Source organism: Thalia democratica, chromosome 6, assembly GCF_965202585.1.
Source record: "Thalia democratica chromosome 6, ktThaDemo2.hap1.1, whole genome shotgun sequence".
NCBI classification, from domain to species: Eukaryota; Metazoa; Chordata; class Thaliacea; order Salpida; family Salpidae; genus Thalia; species Thalia democratica.
In genome coordinates this window covers 31,566,304-31,588,434 of record NC_139170.1, presented here as the reverse complement: position 1 = coordinate 31,588,434, position 22,131 = coordinate 31,566,304, and the positions used below count along the sequence as shown (strand labels likewise).

The window sequence follows — 22,131 nt, the reverse complement described above, 5'->3', positions numbered from 1 at the left end:
AGATACTGTAAAACTATATAAATAAGTTATTTAGTAAAAAAAAAACTGATGATAAATTTTCTTTTAATCTTTATGATATATTTTTCGTGTCGAATCAAAACTTTATTACTTAAACATGTGAAAATTGTTTAAAAATCTAGGTTTTTTAGTGATTTTTTGTGAAAAATCAGTTTTATTTTTTAATTTCTCAAATTCCAGGTTTTTTAGCCTAAACTGTCGAAATCCATGTTTTGTGACAACCTTGCTCTATAAAATAAAGAATAAATAATCAATAGCTTTTATTAATTAAAGAGAAGAACAATCATTACGTTTTTATAAACATCTTAAAAATAATTTTACTGAAACTAAGAAGAAAAGGGAATTATATTTATAAAAACTTATTGATTGAAATTTTTTTCTTAAAAAACAATTCTCCTTATTTTATTTTAAATAATAAATTTATTTTAGAACGTATAAGTAAAATCAGTTGAAAAACATAGTTTAGGGAAATTAAAAAAAAAGAATGGTTTTTAAACTTACACAAAAAATCAGTTGTTGCTTAAAATTTAGGAGTGGATACATTCTATAACAGAATATTTTATTAAATGATTTATTATTACTTTTTATTCAAACAAAATTTTTCTTATAAAGTTTAGTTTTCAACTTTTCTTAATAAAAAACATTGGTAACAAAATATTTAAATCATCTGAAATTTTGCTACAAATTGGCATTATAGATACAAATATGCTTTAAATCTATAAAAGTCTATTATTAAACTTAAACTTTCTGCTTAACAATTAAATTTTATTAATTTTAATTTGCTGAAAAGTGTCTTTTTTAAATTTAAGTTTATTAACTTAAAAGGACTATACTATATATTTTATGGACTATAGCCATCTTGAAGCCAAGAAAAAAAAAATTTTAAACATTATCCAATGTTCAATAAAAAGTTGAAAAAATATAATATCTATACTAATCACTTTTGAATTTAATTAAAAAACTTAGTTAAGAAAAAGTCTTTATTTCTTAATTTTAAGTCTGTATCTTTAGATTTTTTCATTCACAAAAAACAATAAAAAATCACAAAATTATTAGCAATTAAAATAAAGACTCACCAACTATATATAAAACTTGATATTTTTGTAAAATAAAGACTATGTAACACTGTCGGTAGAATCAAAACAACAACTAAAGCTATCGGTACGCCTTAAACATAAAAAAAACGGAAACTATTTTATCATAGTTTTTTCAGTTTGAGATTAAAGGTAGGCATAAACTTTAAAAAAGTTATAGTGGCTTTAACTTGACAACCTTGTTTTACAACGTAAAAACATAATGTTCAATATGTGGAAATATATAGTTTATTAGCAGTATAACACACTTGTAATTGTAAAATACGATTTTCGTAAAAAGAAACAGTTCAAAAATAATTGAATTCAAAAAACTTGTCTAAATATGTAGATCTAAAAAGAACTCTCTGCAAAAAAAGAGGTTTTTTCGCGAAAACTATTTAATCCATTCTGATTTTTATGAATTCAATAATTTTTCGATACAAGTTGAATAACATTAATTTGATACTATTGAAAAAATGCCTACTTATAATTAAAATTCAACTCCCAAGACGTTACTTTACAATTAAAAACTTATTTCTTGCTACATAAACAAACCATGTATTTTTTTTAAATCATCAAACAAAACAAATAACACGATCACATTATTTTAATGAACTGAATATTTATTTACATATTCGTCAAATGTTGTTTAAATTAGAAATCGATAAAACTAAATTGAGGAGAAAATACTAATTTAATAAAGGCTATTACTGTAATTTGTAAATTATGCAACCATATGAAGTCACAGCTTAAACTTGAAACTGTTATTTTGAATGATAAAAGACAAAAATATTTTTTTGAAAAACTATAAAATAACTAACTTTAAATAATATTCACAGCACCAAGAGTTCAAAGTCAATCGACTTTTTTTAATACAAATTTACAAGGGTGTAATTGGAAACTTTAAAAACAGAAACCAGGTTTCAATAAGGAATAAACCATTTTGAAACACATAAAATAAAGTTTAAATTTTTAATAAAAAAATCACTTATTACTAGAAAACATAATTGTTGGTCAACTGTTATAAGAAAAAAATTAACTTAAACTTTTAAAACTAATTAACACTTGAATTTTATTTTTGCAACTATTACAGACTGACTTGAAAAGTAGACCAAAAACTTGCAAGAAACCAGGCTTTGAAACCTTTAATAAGTAAACAACAATTTTGAAATGCAAGTCACAATTCAAAGACATTTTAACAGGATTGCCACTCGTTTTTTAAATTTTTTTTCCATGTTTTCCAAATTTATTCCAGGTTTCTAAAAGAACACATTTTTGGGTCTATTTTTAGTTTTAAGTTAATTTATATTTAAGAAACTGTGTTAAGTAGTATAAAAACATTGAAAAGATACTGTAAAGTTACTTTAAATGTGTTTTTTATTAAAAAATGTTTTGATGATGACAAAAAAACTTAACTATATAATAGATTTTTTGTGTCAAATCGAAATTTTACAGCTGAAAATGTTAAAATTATTAAAAATTCCAGGTTTTTTGATCAAAATTCCAGGTTTTTCCAGGTTATTTTAGCCTAAATTGTTAAATTCCAGGTTTTTCAAGATAAAGTGGCAACCCTGTTTTAAACAAAATTTACGCAATTTAAAACTTTTAGGAAAAAATGATCATAAAAAAAATGAGCCATAATAATTAATGAAAGAAATTCCAGACCTACTACTAAATGACTAGAAAGTAAAATGTCTAAATTTCTAATTTAAGTTATATGATGTTGTTTTTCACATAAATGTTAGTATTTAAAAAGATCATATCTTGAAACAAGAAAGTAGCAGAAAAACGGAAAATAACAATGCATAGTAATTAGAACAGGTATATACTCGGCAGAAAAATCGACTTATATACCGCTTACCTTGTGTTGCCATTTTCTCATAGTAACAGAATCTTTACAATAAAAAACTGCAGCATTATTAGTACAAATGAATTTTGATTTTGAGCAAGGAAAGTTTTCCAACCAATATTTTGCACTTATACCCTATAGAGAAGTACATGTAATGCACTACCACGATACTTAATACTTCGAAGCTATTTTTACCGTCAACTTTTTATAAACAATGTCTAACGTTTTTTTATTAGTAGAAAATTTTCAACAAAAGATTTAAAATAGTCTAAATGTTCTGAAAATCAACTCTTATAAATGGGTAGGTAACAAATTGTTTTTTTAGACTGTTGTCTAGTAATTTTTCAATTTTGGTTGACCAGACTTAAACATGGTACACTTAAGCAGTAAAATTTAAATTAATTACCTTGCAAGTTATCTATAATTATTATTTTTAGGATTAAAACTTATTCTGAAGCATTCTATTGATTAAAAACCAAAAGCTTAACATTTTAATACCTAAAAATGCTCTTAAACTTCTTAAAAATCTAACTTAAATAATTTAAACAGGCGCTGCAAAGTAAACATAATCAACTTAACCAACACCTATTTTTAATTTTTTTATAATATTTTTAAAAATGACATTTTGTTCAGTATAACCTTAGTTTCTTATAATATTTGAATATTTAAATTGTGTAGTAGATAAAAATTCATAACTAAAAATTTAGACACTTTTCTTAATTTTTACTTTCCATTTTAAACTGAAACTGAAATCAACTTGGAGAAGTAAAACTAATTAACACAATTGTAGTAGATAAAAAAATAAAGGTAAAAATTGCAGCTAAGAGTTATGACTAAGATTGTAAAGACAACATAGTTTTCTTTAAACAACCAATTTAACAGTATAAAAACAATATTAATTAATATTTTTAAGTTTTTTCATTGTTTTAGGTGGCATTTTTTGTTGACTTAGCTTTAAGCTGATTGTGATATGTTTAGGTAAGTTGTTATGATGTTAAGCTTAAAAAAATACACATGCGCAAAATATGTTTAAAAAAAAACACCTCCAGTATAAAAGACAGCTATAAAACAGTTTTTAAATTGTGATTAGTTTAAAGGAAATATTTTACTGCCTAGTCATACAGTCAACATCCAGTAACAAAATCGAAATTGTTTATAGTGACTAGACTATTAAATTATGTTTATTAAATGCAATGTTAAACACCGCCTTGCTTTTTACTGCAAAATGAGTTTACGGCTTTTTTGCTTTCCGATATCGTCGAGTCTATTTTTTGCAAAAAGTTGAGCGCGCTTAAATTTCTATCCACGCTCAAATTTTTTTCCAGACACTTTTTTTCAGGCTTACTATTTTCAATAACTTTCTTGCTTTTTGTAATTGTTTCAACAAATTTCTTGCTTTTTGTATTTGTTTCAACAAATTTCTTGCTTTTTGTATTTGTTTCAACAAATTTCTTGCCTTTTGTATTTGCTTCAACCGTAAACTCACTGCAGTCGTCTTCTTTGGTGACTTTCTTTTCGGACAACGCTTCGCCCTGATTTTCGTTCGCCGAGGTCCGCAACGGAACGAGCAGCGACTCCCTCAAGTGGATGGAGTCACCGAACAACTTGTTGACCCTCCGCAGCTCCTCGATGGTCACCCCGTACTTCAGGGAGATCCCCTGCAGCGTGTCCTCCTCCGTCACCACGTGCTCCTTGTAGTCGACGTGCTGGCAGAGGTCGTTGCTCCTCAGCCTTGAAATTTTAAGTACTTTATAAAAACAATGAAACAATAACAAGTGTAAATATTAACACGTACAAACATTGTTATAAAATGAGCTACAGTCGTTCCACAAACCTGACGCAGGACCCGTACGACCTCTGCTGGTTCCTCATTATGTACTCCCATTCGCTCATGTTGTGCGAAAATGTTTTATTGAAATTATTTGTGTTTCTGAAAAAAAAAAACAGTTTTGTGCAACATTCAACGAACGAGTATAAACGCGAAAATGCAAATTGAACAATGTACATGTGAGACATTCAAGACAAATGTGTAGAAATACTTTAACATTAATTTACTTGTTTGAATTTGTTTTGTATAATAAATATTTTTGTTGTTAATTAAAAATTATTTACCGTTTTTAACTAAAACTTTAACCATATTATTAGAGTTTACTGTTTATTATAACAATTAAAGACAATAAAATCATCAGTACAAAGAGATATTCAGAGGTATAGCTAAGAGAACAACAACTTCAACAAAACATAAAAGACAACTCTATTTAAAGATAATATTATCTTCAAGTATAAAAAATTGTTTCTTATTAAGAAAGCAACCACAAACCAAAAAATAATTTGATGTGGCAAAAAATTAATAAGTTTAGTTCAAAAATAACTAGGTTGAAAATATTTTCATCAATTTCTAAAACTAGCTTTAAACTATCATCAAAGTTGGTTTAAATAATTAATTTAAAAAGTCCTGGTCAAAGAGTAAAATGAGCAGTAAAGAATATTTTGTGTATAAATAAATTGAAATACTTTCATGTTTCAATAGGGTATTCAAGTTTAGTGAACAAAATTTGAATCTAACACCTACTTAAGCGTTTTGAAAAAACAAAATAAAATCTACTAAAGCTCTTTATATATGATAAGTACACGTTTACAGTAGAAATTTTAAATTGAAAAACAATAACCATTTATAACAATTTTTATTTTAAACAAATTAAACTACTCAGTATTGTTAAAAGTACACAATTGCAATACTGTTTTAAATACGTTCTCGACAAACTTTATTAAAATGTTTTTATAGGGGTGCATCAACAAAATTAATTCCGTAACAAAACCGTTTCAACCAATTTCAAACAGTTTATGAGCACTCTATTTGAATGAATTGAAATACAACTTCTGTAAAAACATGTTTAATGATCTTAATCTTTGAATTACTTGTGTAAGTCTACAAAAGTCGTAATTTGCTAAAACTAAAACAGCAGGCAGTTACACACAAAAGCTGTCAGAAAACTGTTGGGTGTTTAAAATAAAGTTTGAATTAAGAGTTGTTAATTAAATAACTTAACTGGTAACCCTATTCAGTAAATATTTTCTTAACAAATTATCCTTAAACATTGCTGCTTTTGGTTTCATTGTTAAAAATTAAAAACTTGACATTTAAAACATTTTAAAAAACATACAACTTTTTTCCGGTTTCTTATTATTTGCTTGAAGTTAAGTAGTTTTACAGACATTCGTAAATGTTTATGTTAAAAAGTAATTTCGTAAAGATGCCCCTTTACTTACAGTTTCATTAAATATTTATTAACATATATTTAAATTTAGAGTTTCATTTATAGGCTTGGAAAACTATTATTTAAAAAAATAATACAAAACAATCTCAAAAAGCTTTTTGTTAAATAACTAAGATAAAAAAAAGTTTATCTATATCAAGTTAGTAAAAACCGTTAGTTAAAAAAAGTTCACTTTCAACCAAATTTTTATACGAAAAAGAATTTTTAAAAACATATTTTGAATCACAAACATAAAATAAAAATTCTAGCACCTTTAAGTTTCAGTAAACGTTCGAAAGAAAAAGTTATAAAAAGTACTTTCTAGCTTTTAATTATTTTATTGCAAACTATTTTAGCTAAAACGGGAAACATGACTACTTCAAAGTACAAACATAAAAACAAAGAAATACAAACAAGAATAAACAGCAGTAATTTTAAGTACAAAAAAAAAACTAAACAGTACTGCTTAATTTAAAGTTTAGTTATGTACAAATAAAGTTTATTTTATTTGTTATAAAATTGAACAACAAGCACAAATTTACTTCATCGTTATAACTAGATTACTATCGACTTAAGTGTAAACTTTGCTTGTCAAAATTAAAACTTGCATTAAAATACAAAGTAGATTAACATGATTAGATGGTAAAATTAAAATGAAATGTGGAGGTAAGACTGTTTGAATAAGCTACACTATAAGATGATAAAATTCAAGAAAACCAATGACACTTAAAACCGTAAAACTTTGAATGTTATAAAAACTTATATCCAACTTAGAACTTGACTTTCTTTTAATATAAGAGAACATCTAGCATACTTTTTAATTTTATTTTAATTACGCTTTTAAAGTAAATTAAAATATCTGCTTAAATCAAGTTTCAATTAGTTTCGGCAAAAAAAATAAACTTTTTAACTTAGACCTTTTTTAAATTAGAAGTGTGTTAATATTAAATCTAACACATACATTTTAAGCTTTTAGGAAATTATGAATTTTTTGATTAATACAAAACAAAAATAATTATCATTAGTCTTTTTAAACAAAAAATCAGTTATTTTAATAAGGTTTTGATGCTTTTATAACCAATGCTAACTAAATTTAAACTGTAATTAGTTAACTCTAGTTTTTTTGTGTTAACTTAATCAATGAAATGAACTATTCTTAGTATTACAACTGAATGACATATATCTAAAGTTATTTCAGTCGAAATAAAAGAAAAAGAATTTTTTTTTTAAACAACTATGGCACATATTAATTAAACTTCTAAAACTATTTTTAACGATTTTCCTTTTAGCACACATCTGTGTTTATTCAAGTTTCAAGAAAAAAAACTGCTAGATCTAAAATGAACAACAATTTTATTTATTTTATAGTTATATATTTACTATAAAATTTAATTTCTAAAAGTCAATATAAATAACATTAAGTTATTATACTATCTTAAAAACTCATGCAAGTCAGTAGGAAAGATTAAATAAAAACACTTCTTTTATTTTAATAGACTACAAAAGTTTAAATTTGTAAATTCTAAATTGTTACAATGCAAAAAAAAACAATAAATCTTTTAGTGTTTATAGCCAATCATCAGAGTGTTTTTAAAAATTGTTTTATGAAACAAAAAGTCTTAGTGGTTTTCACTAAATATTTTCTACAGTAACTCGGTTCAGTCGTTGGCAGATTTTTTATCAGAAACAGTCTACTCAGCAACGTTTCCATTTATACAGTAACACTAACTTACCTCCAAACTTTAAAACCTCAAAATGTTTCTTTCATTAGGGAAAATTCCCCAAACACTTACACGGGGTCTTCCTTGAGCAGGGAGGGCGACGGGGGCATATGCCGGCCCCCGCAGCACCTGCACTTGATGGCGCACTTGTACAGACCCCAGAAGAGCGGGTAGAACACCAGCAGGGGCATGCAGCAGAACAGGCCGATCCTCAGCAGCAAGTGCCGTTTCCCTTCGGGGGATTTCAGGCTGCCCAAAGTGGCGTATTCCCGGTAATCCCCGTCGGAGTCCTTGAAGCAGTTGTAAATGACGCTGTTGGCGCACGTGTAGCACGACAGATGCTCGAATATGCTGAACCACTTGTCGGTGGGCGCCTCGCTGCACGAGCCCGGGTGGTTCTTGTCGTGGCTGTAGTACTTCTGGCAGTTGCGGCACCGCACCCTCTCGCCCAGGTCCGTGCTCTTCTTCTTTAACACTTTCAGTGAGGAGTTTTTGAGGAGAAAGTCGCCCTGCTTCTCCATCTGACCACCCACGCAGAACCTAACAATTAAGGTTTGTATTTATTTAACTTATAAAATTAATCTCCAAAATTTGGCGTTTACCACACAATTGTGTTTGTTTAGATTTCAAGAATGAAAAAACAAAAAAAAAACTAATTTTATATTTATACCTGTAGTCGGTTCCGGCTGATGACGCAGGCACCCTGGGCTGACTTGTGCCCCGGTTGTTAATCTGCACGTACGAGTTGTGCTTGGTCATCGGGTGCTGCACCCTGGCGTCGTTGAGTTTCTTCAGGGTTGAGTGCGGGTCCGACCTGTTCAGCTTCATGGAGTTGCAGTTCAGGGACTTTTTGTGCTCCCTGCCGAAGAAGTTTTTGGACCGGTGCGAAGGTTTGGTGGGTTTTGGCGGCTTCGTTCTGGGGTCGCTGGGCGTTCGAGGGGAGGAGCTCTCGTTTTCAACGGCAAATTTGTCTTGGTTAAGGGGATTTTTTGGCATGTTGCTGCTCCCGCACTTGATTTCCTCCTGTTTATTTTTGATCATAAAAAAATTACTTATGATGTAAACGACTAATTGTCATTTTGTACTGTTGTTTTTTTGAGAATTGGTATACAAAACTTTTGATGTTTAACACACTATCTAGTTTTACAGTGGAACATTTTATAAAATAGAATAAAAATTGTTTAGCAATATTCTTTTACTTATAAGTTATTATTTGTGAAGCATAGTATACACGTTCAAAAAATTTTTTAATCTTAACTATTTCTTAATCTCTTCTAAACTCGTTTTGAACACTAAAATATAGGTAATTGAAGTAAAATATTCCAAATTATAGCTGATTTTCAGAGGGGGCTACTCTTGAGTTTTATATTTTTATTTCGCTTTCAACTATACAACTAACTAAAAATCTTTAAAAAAACAAAAAAAAAACAACTTCACATAAATTTCCTAATAAAAAATTTACTTAAAACTTCAAATTTATACTAGTTTAATTATTACTATACTCATCTACGTATACGAACTTACAATAAATGTTTAAACTAAATTTTTCCTACCTAATAATGAAACAAAATTAACATTGAAAATTAAACTTGTTTCCTAAGTATTATCAATACATTCGAACCCACCTCCAATCTTTAATTGTGAAAAAAAAGTTTCAAACAAGGCTTTCTAAATAGCAACTAAACAACTGCTTGACTTTTAGAAAAATATATTAAAAATTTTAAAACTGAAAAACAACAACCCACTTCTAATCCTTGCGAGTTGTGGAAGCTCCAGTCGCTCACCGGCACGTCGTAGTTGAACTTTGACGGAATCTGAATCACCGGCATCTGCGACTTCTGATTGGCCAGCTTCTTGTAGTCCGGCTTCTGATTGGCCGGTTTCTGGTGTTCCTGCTTGTGATTGGGCAAGGGGTGGGCCTTGCTGTGGCGCAGCGACGTTGAAGAGTTCTCGCTGGAGGTGGAGCTCTGGTGGAAGCGGTTCTTTGGTTGGGAGTACAGAGTGGATGGTTTTTGAGGCAAATTGGAGGTGGCATTTGGTGACTCCTGAAAGAACATTTGAGTCAGAAAATAGCTTTAAAAAATAGCATAAAACGTATTTATCACAATGTTTAAAAGGCAAATAATTTTCAGATATTTAAGGTTGTTTTGTTTGTGTACGGTGACTTTATTTTGATGAAACATAGATTTTCAAAAATTGGTTTAAAAAGAAGATTCCTCAAAAGACTTTTTAGGGTATTTAAGATTTACTTGTTTTAAAGAACATTCTTATATTATTATATATTTTGCATACAGTTCTTTTTTAAGTTATACATTTTGAAATATCATTATATTATACGTGACTTGAAGAATGTTCAAAAATTAATTTATGAGAGTGTGAACTCAGACTAAAGTGCTAATGACATTATTTGTACACAATAAAAAATACTTGTTTACTCAATTTTTGTACTGAGCAGTACACAAACAAAATATTTATTTTTCCTATCCTTGACCTTATTTAAACCTCTTTATTCAAATCTTGAAAAGTGTAAAGTAAGCTTCGTTCGAATTTAACATAGTCAATTTGAGAAATATATATTTTTATCTTAAAAGTGCCTTTTTGTTTGGTTTACTGGGACAATGACAGTGAGTAAAAACTTTAACAAAAGCATAAGTACTAAATTTCGTTTGTTTTTAGTAAGATATCTAATAAAAAGTTTTTTTTTAAACATTTAAGTAGTAACTTAACAAACACACAAGCAATAAAAACTTTTTAATAATCAGTGTTATTGTAAACTAAAATATTAGAAACAAAAATTCACAATAAAAACCATGTGACTTTATACAAACAATCCGCAAACTTTTATAGTCAAATATTTCAACTTACTTCTTTAACATGTTTTATTAACGTGTCAACTAGAGTTTTAAAACTTAATTATTTTTACTGCAGGAAGGTTTTATTGTGCTCATATACTATTTGCAACTTAATATATTTAAGAAAACCTACTCGTTCAAAAATTTTTATACAAAGATTTTTGGCGAAAACTTAAAACGATTTTCAAGTGATAATTACAACAAAGTAACACTGTAGATATATTTTCTTTAACTATGTTTAAAGTAGACTAACTACACAACCATAACTAAAACATATTACAGAATCATAAAAACTACTAATAATAATTTACGAGAAACAGAAATACTTTTATCATGCTATTTCACCTAGTAATAAATGGATTTAAAGTTACGTTGTCAGAAAAATATAAAGAGTGCTAAATTATTACGACCATTGTTGCAATAAATTCAAAATCATAATTTTTTTTTTGATACAATTGAAACATAACCAACAGAAATGCTGCTGAGAGTTTCGTCCGAGTTGTGGCCTCCGCTTGAGCTGCTGCCGAGAGGCTTGCTTCTCCTTTGGTAGCGAGCTGAAATTTTGTCAAATATAATTTCATACACACTATTTTTTTTTATTATTTATTATTGTGAACTTTTCCCCATACTTCTTATAAGTTTCGACCTGCGTATATTTATATGAACTGTAAAACTTGTTTAATTGTTGTAGCTGTTTCGTTGCAAAATCAAATATAATTCAGACAGTTTGTTGTAAATTTTATGGCGTAAGAGGCAATAAAGCTAACTTATGTTTTGTTAAAAAAAAAAATAAGGTTTAAAATGTGATAACAATTTTAACTTTTTAAATGTTAAGTAGCTTAAATCAAGTATAATATAATAAAAAGTGTAATTCAAATATCTTGCAAACTTTATCACATATTTTCTTAAGTATTGGAATACCCATACCAACTGCAAAATTAAGTGAATTAACGCTTCTAATTGGTTATAAATCTCAAAAAAAAAGTATTAGTAAACTTGTTTGTTCTTGACTTTTTATGAAATAAAATGCAATAAATCTTACTTATATTTTATTGTAAAAAGTTTGAAGTTGAACATGCTAAACACAGTTAATTTTGATTTTATCTTGAGAAAATACTTTTTGTAATTAGTTATTAAGAAAAAAAAGTTTAGTGTTTAAATCTATAATAATTTAAAATGTGGTGGTGATTAAGATTTTGTGTTTAATTAATTTTCCGGCTAAAAACTCTATATAACTCTCTTTGACAGAGTTACCACTGGTTTTGAGAAACTTTTTCCTGGTTTTATGAACTTCTTCCAGGTTTTTGAAAGTACACGTTTTTGGGTCTATTTTTAGTTTAAAGTTAAATTTAAGGTTAAAACAGTGTGATGTAGCATAGCAACATTGAAATGATACTGTAAAGCTACTTTAAATGTGTTGATTAATAAAATAAAAAATGATGACATTTTTTTTAACTTTATGATAGATTTTTTGTGTCAAATAAAATCAAAATTTTACTACTTAACATGTAAAAATTGTTTAAAATTCAAGGTATCTTCAGGTTTATAATTGATTTTAGTTCAAAATTCCAGGCATTTTACTGATCTTTGTTTGAAATTTGAAAAGGGTTAGGTGACAGATTCAAATAATGTCTATTCTATATTTTTCTGATTATATTACAAAGAACTCCTAAAATTTAGATTAAAATCAAAACTTAACATTGCTTAAGTAAAAACTAGACCTTCAGTTTTTTGATTAGACAGTGGCTAACTTAAGTGGTGATTAAAAAATTTATATTAAGACTTGCTTTTAATAAAATTTTATTCGTTTTTCTCCATAAATTTGTTTAAAAAAAGAAACGCCTCAGACATTTATTGAAACAAAAAGAAAAATGTTATTGATTATTGTTTTCTTTTGTTCTAGTTAACAAGGTAAAAACAAAATTTCCAAATTTACTTCCTTGATGTAAAATAAGTTCAAATTTTTAGTATGTATAAATAACGACATCAAGCTAAGATAAAAAACATTATAAAAATAAAAAAACTAGACATTACCGATAAACTAGACATGTTATTCTAAGGCAATTTGATGTGTGCAACTACAAAGCTTTCATATAATTTAATGGAAATGAATTAACCAATAATTAATTTTTTTTTATTACCTATTTCCATAAAACTTTCACCTTTTATTAATTTATTTTTGTAGTACAAATAAAATTAAGTAGAAAATTTAGTTTTTACTGTTATAAACATGACTTGTTGTGAAGGTATTTTTAGCACAAAGCTTTAGTGTTAACAATGTGGAAAACAATACTTAAGTATTTGTGGGTTTAAATAAAAAGCAAATTTGTTTTTTGATGAACTAATCAACTACTTATTTATAAGAAGTAACTTTTACACGATAAAAAATAGTTTATTTTAAATAAATGACATTTGATTAAAGTTCTTTAATTGCAGTAAAATACTCAAGTTGTAATTATTACAAATGTACACAACAAATCCTATTTAATTATTTGTTAGTTTAATTAGAGTTTAATTAAAAGTTTCTTAACTAATTAATTTCAATAAATAAAACTTGTAAATAAAATAAATTCCTTGAAACAAGCAAAACGTATTCAACAGATGAGAAGTAAAAAACATATCATTGTAACACGAATTCTCGTGCACGCAAACACAAATGCTGCGCGTTTTTTCTGAATGAACTACAAGCAGCATGAAAGAAATACTACGGGAGCGAGCGAGCGCGAGTTTGAGTGGTGAAAATATTTGTGAGAAAATTTTTGCGCGCTTGCGAGCGGTTGAAAATGGCGATTTGAACTGGTGATGCGAGAGCCGGAAAGAAGAACCGGAAGTGGCGTTTCCGGCGCGATAGTGACGTCATAAATACCGAAAAAGTAGACGGATTATGTTTCCTCGAGCTCGAACACAATGGTGCTGTTTTTTGGAACAAAAGTGATTTTTTTTTGTTGTCACAAAAAAACTTTTTATGATGGTTGTTGATTTTTGCTTATTTCACAAAGACGTGTTGTGAGTATTTTATTTCAATCAAAAACAAATTCTTACAAAAAACTTATTTTATTTGATTTGTTTTAGAAAAAAAAAACTTATTAAACTTTCACTTCCGATATAATTTAGGTCAAATCTGGTTGAAAGTTTGTTTTAATAAAACGGAAATGATTAATAATCAGTGTTTTTCAGCTTTTTTTATGTTTGACTATTTAAATTCATGAAAAACAATATTAAAATAAACTGCATGTAATATATAAAAATTTAGTAAGAAAAGTTTACTTCAAAATTAAATTTTAATATATCAATAAAAAACTATAATGTGTATAAGTCAAGTTGTAAACAACATTCACCTCTTTTAATTTTCTTTATTTTAAATTTTTTTTAAACAGCGAATAAGCTTTAGTTACATTAAGTTAAAGAACTAAAAAAATAAATTTATTAGTCTTATTATTTAAATAAGTATAAATAATTAAAAGAAAATTTTAGTTAGTGGGACTTAAGTTATTCACAAAATGCATTATACTATTTTCAATAGCAATCATTAACAACTTGAGAGTTATTTTTTTTTAACTAAATCAATTTTAGTAAAAAAATGAGTCACCAACTTCACAACACTTTTGTAAATTATATTTGAATTTTTTTTTTGAAATTAAAGTGGAAAATAGAGAGTGAATCATATGCTTTTGTATCCTTTTAAATTATAGGTAGGTAATTTTTCATGTACTAATTATTAGTCATAACAACTCATACAACCTTGATACTAACAAAACTTATCTTTGTAAGAACTTAAAAATAAACAGGAATAAATTAATGTGTAAAAACTTATACTTGAAAACTTTCTATCTTTGATATAAACAGTTTAACTTGATACAAATGTTCAATTTCTTAGTTTTAAAAATAAATAAAGGGCTTCCTTTTAAAATTATCAAGTATAATAGTAAAACTTAAAGCTTATTGTAACTGACTTATTGGTTTTTAACATATTAATTTATGACAATTTAGATAAAACACAAAAGTTGTAGGATAAAAAAACTTAATTAACTTAAGTTCTGACAAGTAGTTTGAAATAAGCTTACATTCAAGACATTTGGGTCAGTTAACTTATCAAATGTTATTTATTACAGCTTATTTCAAGTCTTCATTTGTTGAAAATATTAACTTATACTGCTTACTTGAACTTACTGAAAAAAAAAAAAAAAATTAAATATGAAGGTTTTTAATTGGTTATATGAAGTATTATAAAGATAATTAAGTGATTATACGTAAAGACCACTTTGAATTTAATTTTCAAAAGAAACTTAATACTTAAAACATCTCATTAATGATTTATAATAACTAACAAAAGTAACAAAACATTTAATTCACTCAATTGAAAACTTGTAGTCAGATTATAATACTTGAAGTTTGTTATAAACTTCAACCCTTTTTTCTCTAAGCAACTTACAACTAAAATTTGATTTCATATTTATAAGACTTTTTAAACAATGTACATTTATTTAATCATTAGGCTTGTTAGCAAAAATTTTGTCACTTTAATATTAAAAGTAGAACAAAAAACTACTTATACTTTAGTAAACAGCATTTTTAATTCAAACTGTTGCAAGATAAACTTCTGCTTGACTTGATTTTCAATAACTACTTAAGTTAATTTTTCCAACACATTAAAATAAACAAGCAATATCTGTACAAAAGTATATTCTATTAATTAAAAAACTGCAAAAACCCTCTTCCGATATTTTCAAGAGCCACTCTTACTCGAACTACTATAAAACAAACTTCTACTTGTAGTTTTTAAACAACTTATGTTAATTTTTCAAAACACACTTAGATAAAAACATAGGACATCTACTTATAAGTTATTTAAAATTTAAATGTTATAACACTTAAAAACATCTTCCTCTTTATTTATTTTAGCTGTTTTAATAATTTAATTTCAAACAAATTTATACATATAAGTGCCGTCTATTGAAAGATTCCCATTTAAAAATTAATAATTTTAAACAGATACTTAAGACATGATTCTTTCATAAACAATTTTATTAAACAAACAAGTAAAATCGATTTCAGCTAACACTTATCAATAACTTTTGTTAGCAACTAATTTAAAAATTAAATTCTGAGTAAGTAAACAGTTAGAGGTTTCATCAGAAAATATTCAATTAATACCAAATAGCATAATTAAACACGCAAAAAACCTCTCCCGATATTTTCGAGGGCCACTCTGATGCCCCTGTCAAAGGACCTGGCATCAGCTGTCCCGTTGAACGCCAGTCCCAGCCTTTTCACACCGATCTGCCAGTGTTGGAAGATATCGTTGCCCCTGAAGAAGGGCATCTTGGGAGGGATGAGGTCGTTCAGAGTTACCTTGAAATTTATTATTGATCTTACAAGTGTTTATTATTGATAAGTTGCAGAAATATATGCAAGAAAATGTCAAATGTACACATTAAAAGCGTTTTAAAAACTTTGGTATGAGGTCATTCAGAGTTGACTGGTGTGAAAAAATTAGTTTGTAGTCTCTGAAGTTTTTAATATTAAAAAGTATGCAAGACAGTAAGCTAAAAGAATTCAAAGTTACACATTTTAAATTATTTATTAAAGTTTACAGAAACAATAAAAATATTAAGTTAAAATTTTGAATATTAAAGTTCATTTTATAATTTTCTATTTAATTTTAAACAGTCATAATACTTTAATATGGTATAATAGGTAGGTAAAACATTAGAAAAAATAACAAACAGTATCAATAGTTAATTAGACGTTTTTAAATACGATCTGCAGAAAATTTTTTTTTTAACAAGAATCTCTTGATTGAGTATTTATTTGATGACAGATTAAAAAAATACTTTAACTGTACCCAGGGCTGATTTAAGAATTTTATTTTATATATTTAAAATTATCTTCAACAGAATAGAAAATTTTTAAAATTTTAATATTACAAAAAGACAAGTCTAATAACAATGTTTGTTTTTCCTCCACAAACAAGGTATAAACTATTGAACTTTAATAATCTTAAAATAATAAACACTCTTTTATTATTTTCAATACATACCTTAACTACTAAAAGTTTGAAAAATGATATGTGCAGTTTTTAACTTGAAAAACTTAAAATATATTCTATTCTAATCTCTTTTAAGAACTTTAAAAACATTAAATGAGCTCTATCTTTTCTTTTCAAGATTTTTATTAAAAAAAATTGAAACCCACCATTTGGTCTTGCGGGCGATAGGCAAACAGCTTGTAGTGGATGCCGGTACAACTTTCGTAAATGGCCACTTTGGAATGACCGTTTCCCATGCAGGGAATCCAACCATCCTCCAGCCTCTCCATCACTGTCCCGTCGACCCAAACAACTGGTCTGTCCCTGTGAATGGATTTTAAATTTTAATTGTGATAAAACACACTGATTTGAAATAGAAGTTTTAAATTTACTTTTTGTTGGTTCAAATTTTTATAAGACAAATTTAAATGTTTAATATTTAAATTTTAGCAGGTATATAAGCAAACTATATTTTTAACTAATAAATTAATAGAAATCCAACCAAACAACTGGCTGTCTCTTTTAAAATAGAAGTTTAAAGCATTAAAGAAGTTAAATACTTTTAGATAAAAAAGGTTTAGAGCTTGGGGTTTAAAACTTACAGCATTTAAAATGTGCAAACTATGTTTTTAGCTTTTGAAACAAAAGTTAAAATGAGTTAAAACAGTTTTCAAAGTTTAAGTTATAAATCTGGTCTTAAAAATAAAAGGAAAATAATAAATTAAAAAACTGACTAGAAAACATTTAAAAAAGTTGTTAGAAGTTTAATTGGAAAAAATTAACAAAGTATCATTTTATTAGTTTATAATGAAAAAACCATAAGGTTGTTAACATATAACATAAATTTTAATTAGCATATTCGTTTTTATTAAGTCTTAAATCATCTTGTTGATTATCATCCTTAAAAAAATAAATAAGTTTAAAGTGTTAGAAAACTCTAACAGCTATTAATTTATTAAGTCTTAACCTTAATTTCAAAAAATAGCTAAATGTAATTTTAATAAAGCTTAGGATGTAGTTATAATCTTGTTTTTTAAAGCCCATATAGTTTTTTATTTTATTAGCTAGTAGACAAGAACTTTATATTGATACTTCTATAGAATTTTAAGGGAAAGGATAACAAAGAAACAGAATTGCCACTCTTTAAACGAAAATGCCAGCCTGAGAAACTAAAAACTAGTCTGAATCAACACAAGTTTGTGAGTCAATTAAAAAAATATATGCTTGTAGCAAAATACTGAATAAATTTACGGTTTATCAAGCTTGAACACTTTAACAAAATCATAATTTTATTAACAAAATGATCTTCTTTATGATTGCTGCACATTTTAGCAAAAAGCAAGCCTAAGTGGTAAAACCAAGGTTGAGTTAGTGATAAAATAGAAGAAGTAAAAGTAGCTAAAAACTGAACAAAATTACTGTTAATGAAGCTTTAATAGTAAAAAATCATAATAACAACAAAAATACTTAATTTTTAATAACTTAAGTAGACTTTTTGTTATAATAATTTTGATACTAAACTAGCCTGAAGGGCATCAGTGTGTAGGGATAAAATATAACAAAGTATGTTTTATTTTTTAGTTGAAATTATCATGTACTGTGTTTAGTTTCAACTTCTGACACTTTGTAGTTAAATTTATACTTACACAAAAATATAAATACTGCTCTTATATAAAAAGTTGGTATGATTTATATTTGTTAATAAAAGATGGTTTTGTTAAACTATTTTTCTAAACAAACTTTTTGATTATTTAGATGGATCAAAACTTTACCAAAACTACACCTATACAATTTTAGGTATACACTTTGAAATGCATGCACAAAACTGATAAGCAGTTTTTATGTCAAAAAACTGACTACTAGCTATAGTTCAATATCTTTAAAAATAAATCTAAGTGTGACCAAGGCAGTTTGTTATAAAAAAGTGTTTGATATTTAGTACAAATTTGAATTCAACTAGTTAAACAGACATAAGTAAAATACACTTTTAACCAAAAAAAATATAGAACTAAAATAACTTATTTCTTTTATATTTATAGAAATTAATTTATTTTTCAACTATTATATTTCTGATGCAGGTTTGCTTATATATTAAAAACATATATATCCTGAGTTAACATGGAATGGCTAAGGTTTATGGGTAGAGCTAAAAGATAGTTATGAAAAAGTAAGCAGGCATTACAAGGTTAAATTAAAAATAATAACTAAGCTTTAATAACTTATAAAAAAAAATCCAAATTTAAAAATTTAATTCTCTATGAAGGAAATCATTATTTATTGAAAATTGATAAAACAAATAATAAAAATACAAACAGAGATTTATAAGAAAACATTCAAAATAGTCTAAGATAGCCTATGTAAGTAATAAACATGCTTATATTATTAATTGAAAAATAATAGTTTAGAAAGTTTTGAAAAAATAAACAAAAACAAGACTTGTTTTTCTATAAATGTTTTCAAGACAATTGATCAAAACAACTGTTTCAAGATAAAGTGTCCTTTACAATACAAACTGACTATCATTATTAGTTTAAAGTGTTTTTATTAAAACTAAACTAGTAACCAGTTAAACAATAAATTTATTTATGCTATTCTAAATAGTATTCTCAACTAACTTCCACTTTATTTTGTCATCTTCAGGTTTTAATTTTGTTTCCATTACCTTATTCTTTAGTTGTAGTTCTCAGTCTACTCATACTTAAAACCTGAAATTATTTGTTATTAAAGGTCATTTCACAATAGAGAAATTTAAATGACAATTCCGATTTTGCATAAATTTGTAAAACAAATATTTACACACAAATTATTTTTCACATACAAAAAATGACTTTTTTTAATGTAAAGTTTTTAAAGAATAGTTTTTGAAGGAAAAGAAACAATATTTGCATTATTCAAAAACTAATAAAAAGAACATTTTGTTTATTGAATGTCAACAAAAAAATTGCTCAAAAATGTTGGCACAAGGACCTGGTGTACAAAAAAACCTTTTGCATATGAGTAGTACACCACGAATAGAGATCAAAAAGTTTTTGTCACTTAATTTATTAGTATTTGAACTTAAATATTTTTCTTTGACCAGTAAAATAAATATTTTATTTACATATAAACTTTAGAAAAAAATAAAGTTTTTGTTCATAATAAGCAAAGAAAAAAAAAATTTAGAGGGATGAAATCAGAATTTAAGATTTTAAAACTTAATTTATTATTACAAAGCTATATTAATATGAAAACCATCGAATATTTGTATATATTATTAATAAAACTACTAGACTGTTATCTTTGCAGAACAAGTTTTACTTATACTTATCTAGTTAGAAATAACTACAGCAATTGTAATAAACTCCAAGATGTTTGACTAAAAACTAATAATTTCCCAAATGTTTATTAAGCTATGGACCTTAATTTAAAACTCTTATTTATGCCCTTTAATAATAACATTATTACTTAACTATATCAAAAGAATTCTATTTGAAAAAGATTTTATTGTATATTGATGATTTATTTTTTTGAGTGAAACATTGTTTTGAAAATGATATCTTAAATTACTGGAAATTTAACTAATTAATATAATAATACCTTAAGTCTTTATTTCTAATAGAATAGATATTAACTCTAGTTTTAATATTATAATTAATATATTGATATAAACTACTAGAACAAAAAACAAACTCAACTATTATTTAGTTATTGAGAAATTTAAGGAAGAACTGAAAGCATTGTTTTCATTGAATTCATTGTAAATATTGATAAGGCTTAAATTTTTTATATGCTCGACTTTCACAATATTCCTAAAATATCTGAAACATTCTGGTAAAAGCATGGTGGTGGTATAACTACTAAAGTACTTTTTCTGGAGTTATTGCAGTTTATTGAAGTTTATCTTCACCGCTTTTAGTTTTTAAAGACTAAACTTACGTTGATTTTTTAACTTAATATGATTATTTAAGAAAAATATGAGAAATTACAGTTTTCAGTTTGAAAATAAAATTAAATCGAATACTACTCGATTAGGTCTACCACAACTTAAACATAGTTCAGTAGTTAGTTATTAAAAGTTTTAGGTGAGTAAAGTATTCCTGTAAAGTTAATTAATGCATTTTGACTGTATGTTCTTGAAATTATGGAAGTATGATCCTTGTAAGTTTTACTGTGGTTAAACAAACAAAGTAACTTTATTTTGTCTGCAGTGTAGAGTAGAGTGTAGAGTGGTAGACTCTACAGGCTACACAACACAAAGAGTATTTTATTATAGTATTTTTATTCACATTTCATTTTCTACAAAAATGTGTTTAAACTTTAAATTTTAAGTTTAAAAGTTCTAAAATATATATACTATTTTTAATTTGACGTTTTTTACTGTTTTGAAACGTGTTTAAATGTAAATTAGAAAAAACTGGGTTTGGTTAGATACAAATAAAATTAGAAAACACGCTGAACTAAACCAATTTGTTTAATAAGCAAATGCTTTATCACAAAAAAAATAGCAACAAAATTCTAAAGTTTGTTGTTGATAGCCCAATTTAACAAACTACCATTAAACTACTTAAAAAACTGTTTTTCTAATTAAGTATTTGGCCTCGGCATTCGGCAGCCACTTATAAGAATCGGCTCAATTTCCTTAAAAACGTTATCACAAGTTATAATATTGATATGAAAGCTTTTTGAGTAGAAATTTTTTCTAAAATAACTGTAGTATTTATTATGAAAATACACTATTAAAATATTAATAATTATTAACCATTAAGTAAGAGCCTACTTGTAAGTTTATACGATAAAAACTTTTTATAAATTGAAAACAGTTTGTTTTTACTTTAAAAGTACAACGCAGGCTGCAAATTTTTACTTTTAGGGTCGTTTTTGGCCCGCGGGTCGGCCACAGTTTGCCAACTCCTGATTTATTTACTACTAAACTAACACATAATATAATTTTATATTATATGTAATAAAGTTATATTAAAAAGTTAAAAGCATACTTTTAGAATTTATTGTAATTACTTACATTTAAACAGGGTTGCCACTGGTTTGTGGAAAAATTTTTCCAGGTTTTTAAAAGTACACGATTTTGGGCCTATTTTTAGTTTAAAGTTATGTTTAAGGTTAAAAACTGTGTTGAATAGTTTGATAACATTAAAATAATACTTATTTTAAATACCTTTTTGATAAAAAAAATATTGATCACAAAAAAGTGTTATTTATATGATAAATATTTTTTGTCAAATCGAAATTTTACTATTATACGTTAAGTTCTTAAGAATTCCTGATTTTTTAGATTCCTGATTTCCAGGTTTTTTAGTGATATTTTTTCAAAATTCCATGTTTTTTAGCCTAAGTTG

General features: G+C 26.3%; 2 protein-coding genes across 3 annotated transcripts; both read right to left on the bottom strand.

The window, feature by feature from the left end:
- Positions 1–3,620: 3,620 nt before the first annotated feature.
- On the bottom strand, positions 3,621–8,041 carry LOC145839596 (uncharacterized). Of its 2 annotated transcripts, none has more exons than XM_082947216.1 (3): positions 7,931–8,041; positions 4,740–4,870; positions 3,621–4,671 (listed from the first exon to the last, which is right to left on the bottom strand). In XM_082947216.1, exons 2-3 carry the CDS (start codon positions 4,823–4,825, stop codon positions 4,137–4,139), a joined length of 621 nt encoding a protein of 206 aa, XP_082803342.1. In that variant the 5' UTR covers positions 4,826–4,870; positions 7,931–8,041; the 3' UTR covers positions 3,621–4,136. The 2 variants fall into 2 exon arrangements, with proteins under 2 accessions (XP_082803342.1, XP_082803343.1); XM_082947217.1 differs by having other exon boundaries at positions 4,775–4,870.
- On the bottom strand, positions 7,743–19,505 carry LOC145839595 (sprouty-related, EVH1 domain-containing protein 1-like). The gene is made up of 7 exons (XM_082947215.1): positions 19,414–19,505; positions 16,966–17,122; positions 15,954–16,122; positions 11,242–11,324; positions 9,664–9,963; positions 8,589–8,941; positions 7,743–8,458 (listed from the first exon to the last, which is right to left on the bottom strand). Exons 1-7 carry the CDS (start codon positions 19,455–19,457, stop codon positions 7,987–7,989), a joined length of 1,578 nt encoding a protein of 525 aa, XP_082803341.1. The 5' UTR covers positions 19,458–19,505; the 3' UTR covers positions 7,743–7,986.
- Between the last annotated feature and the right edge of the window lie 2,626 nt (positions 19,506–22,131).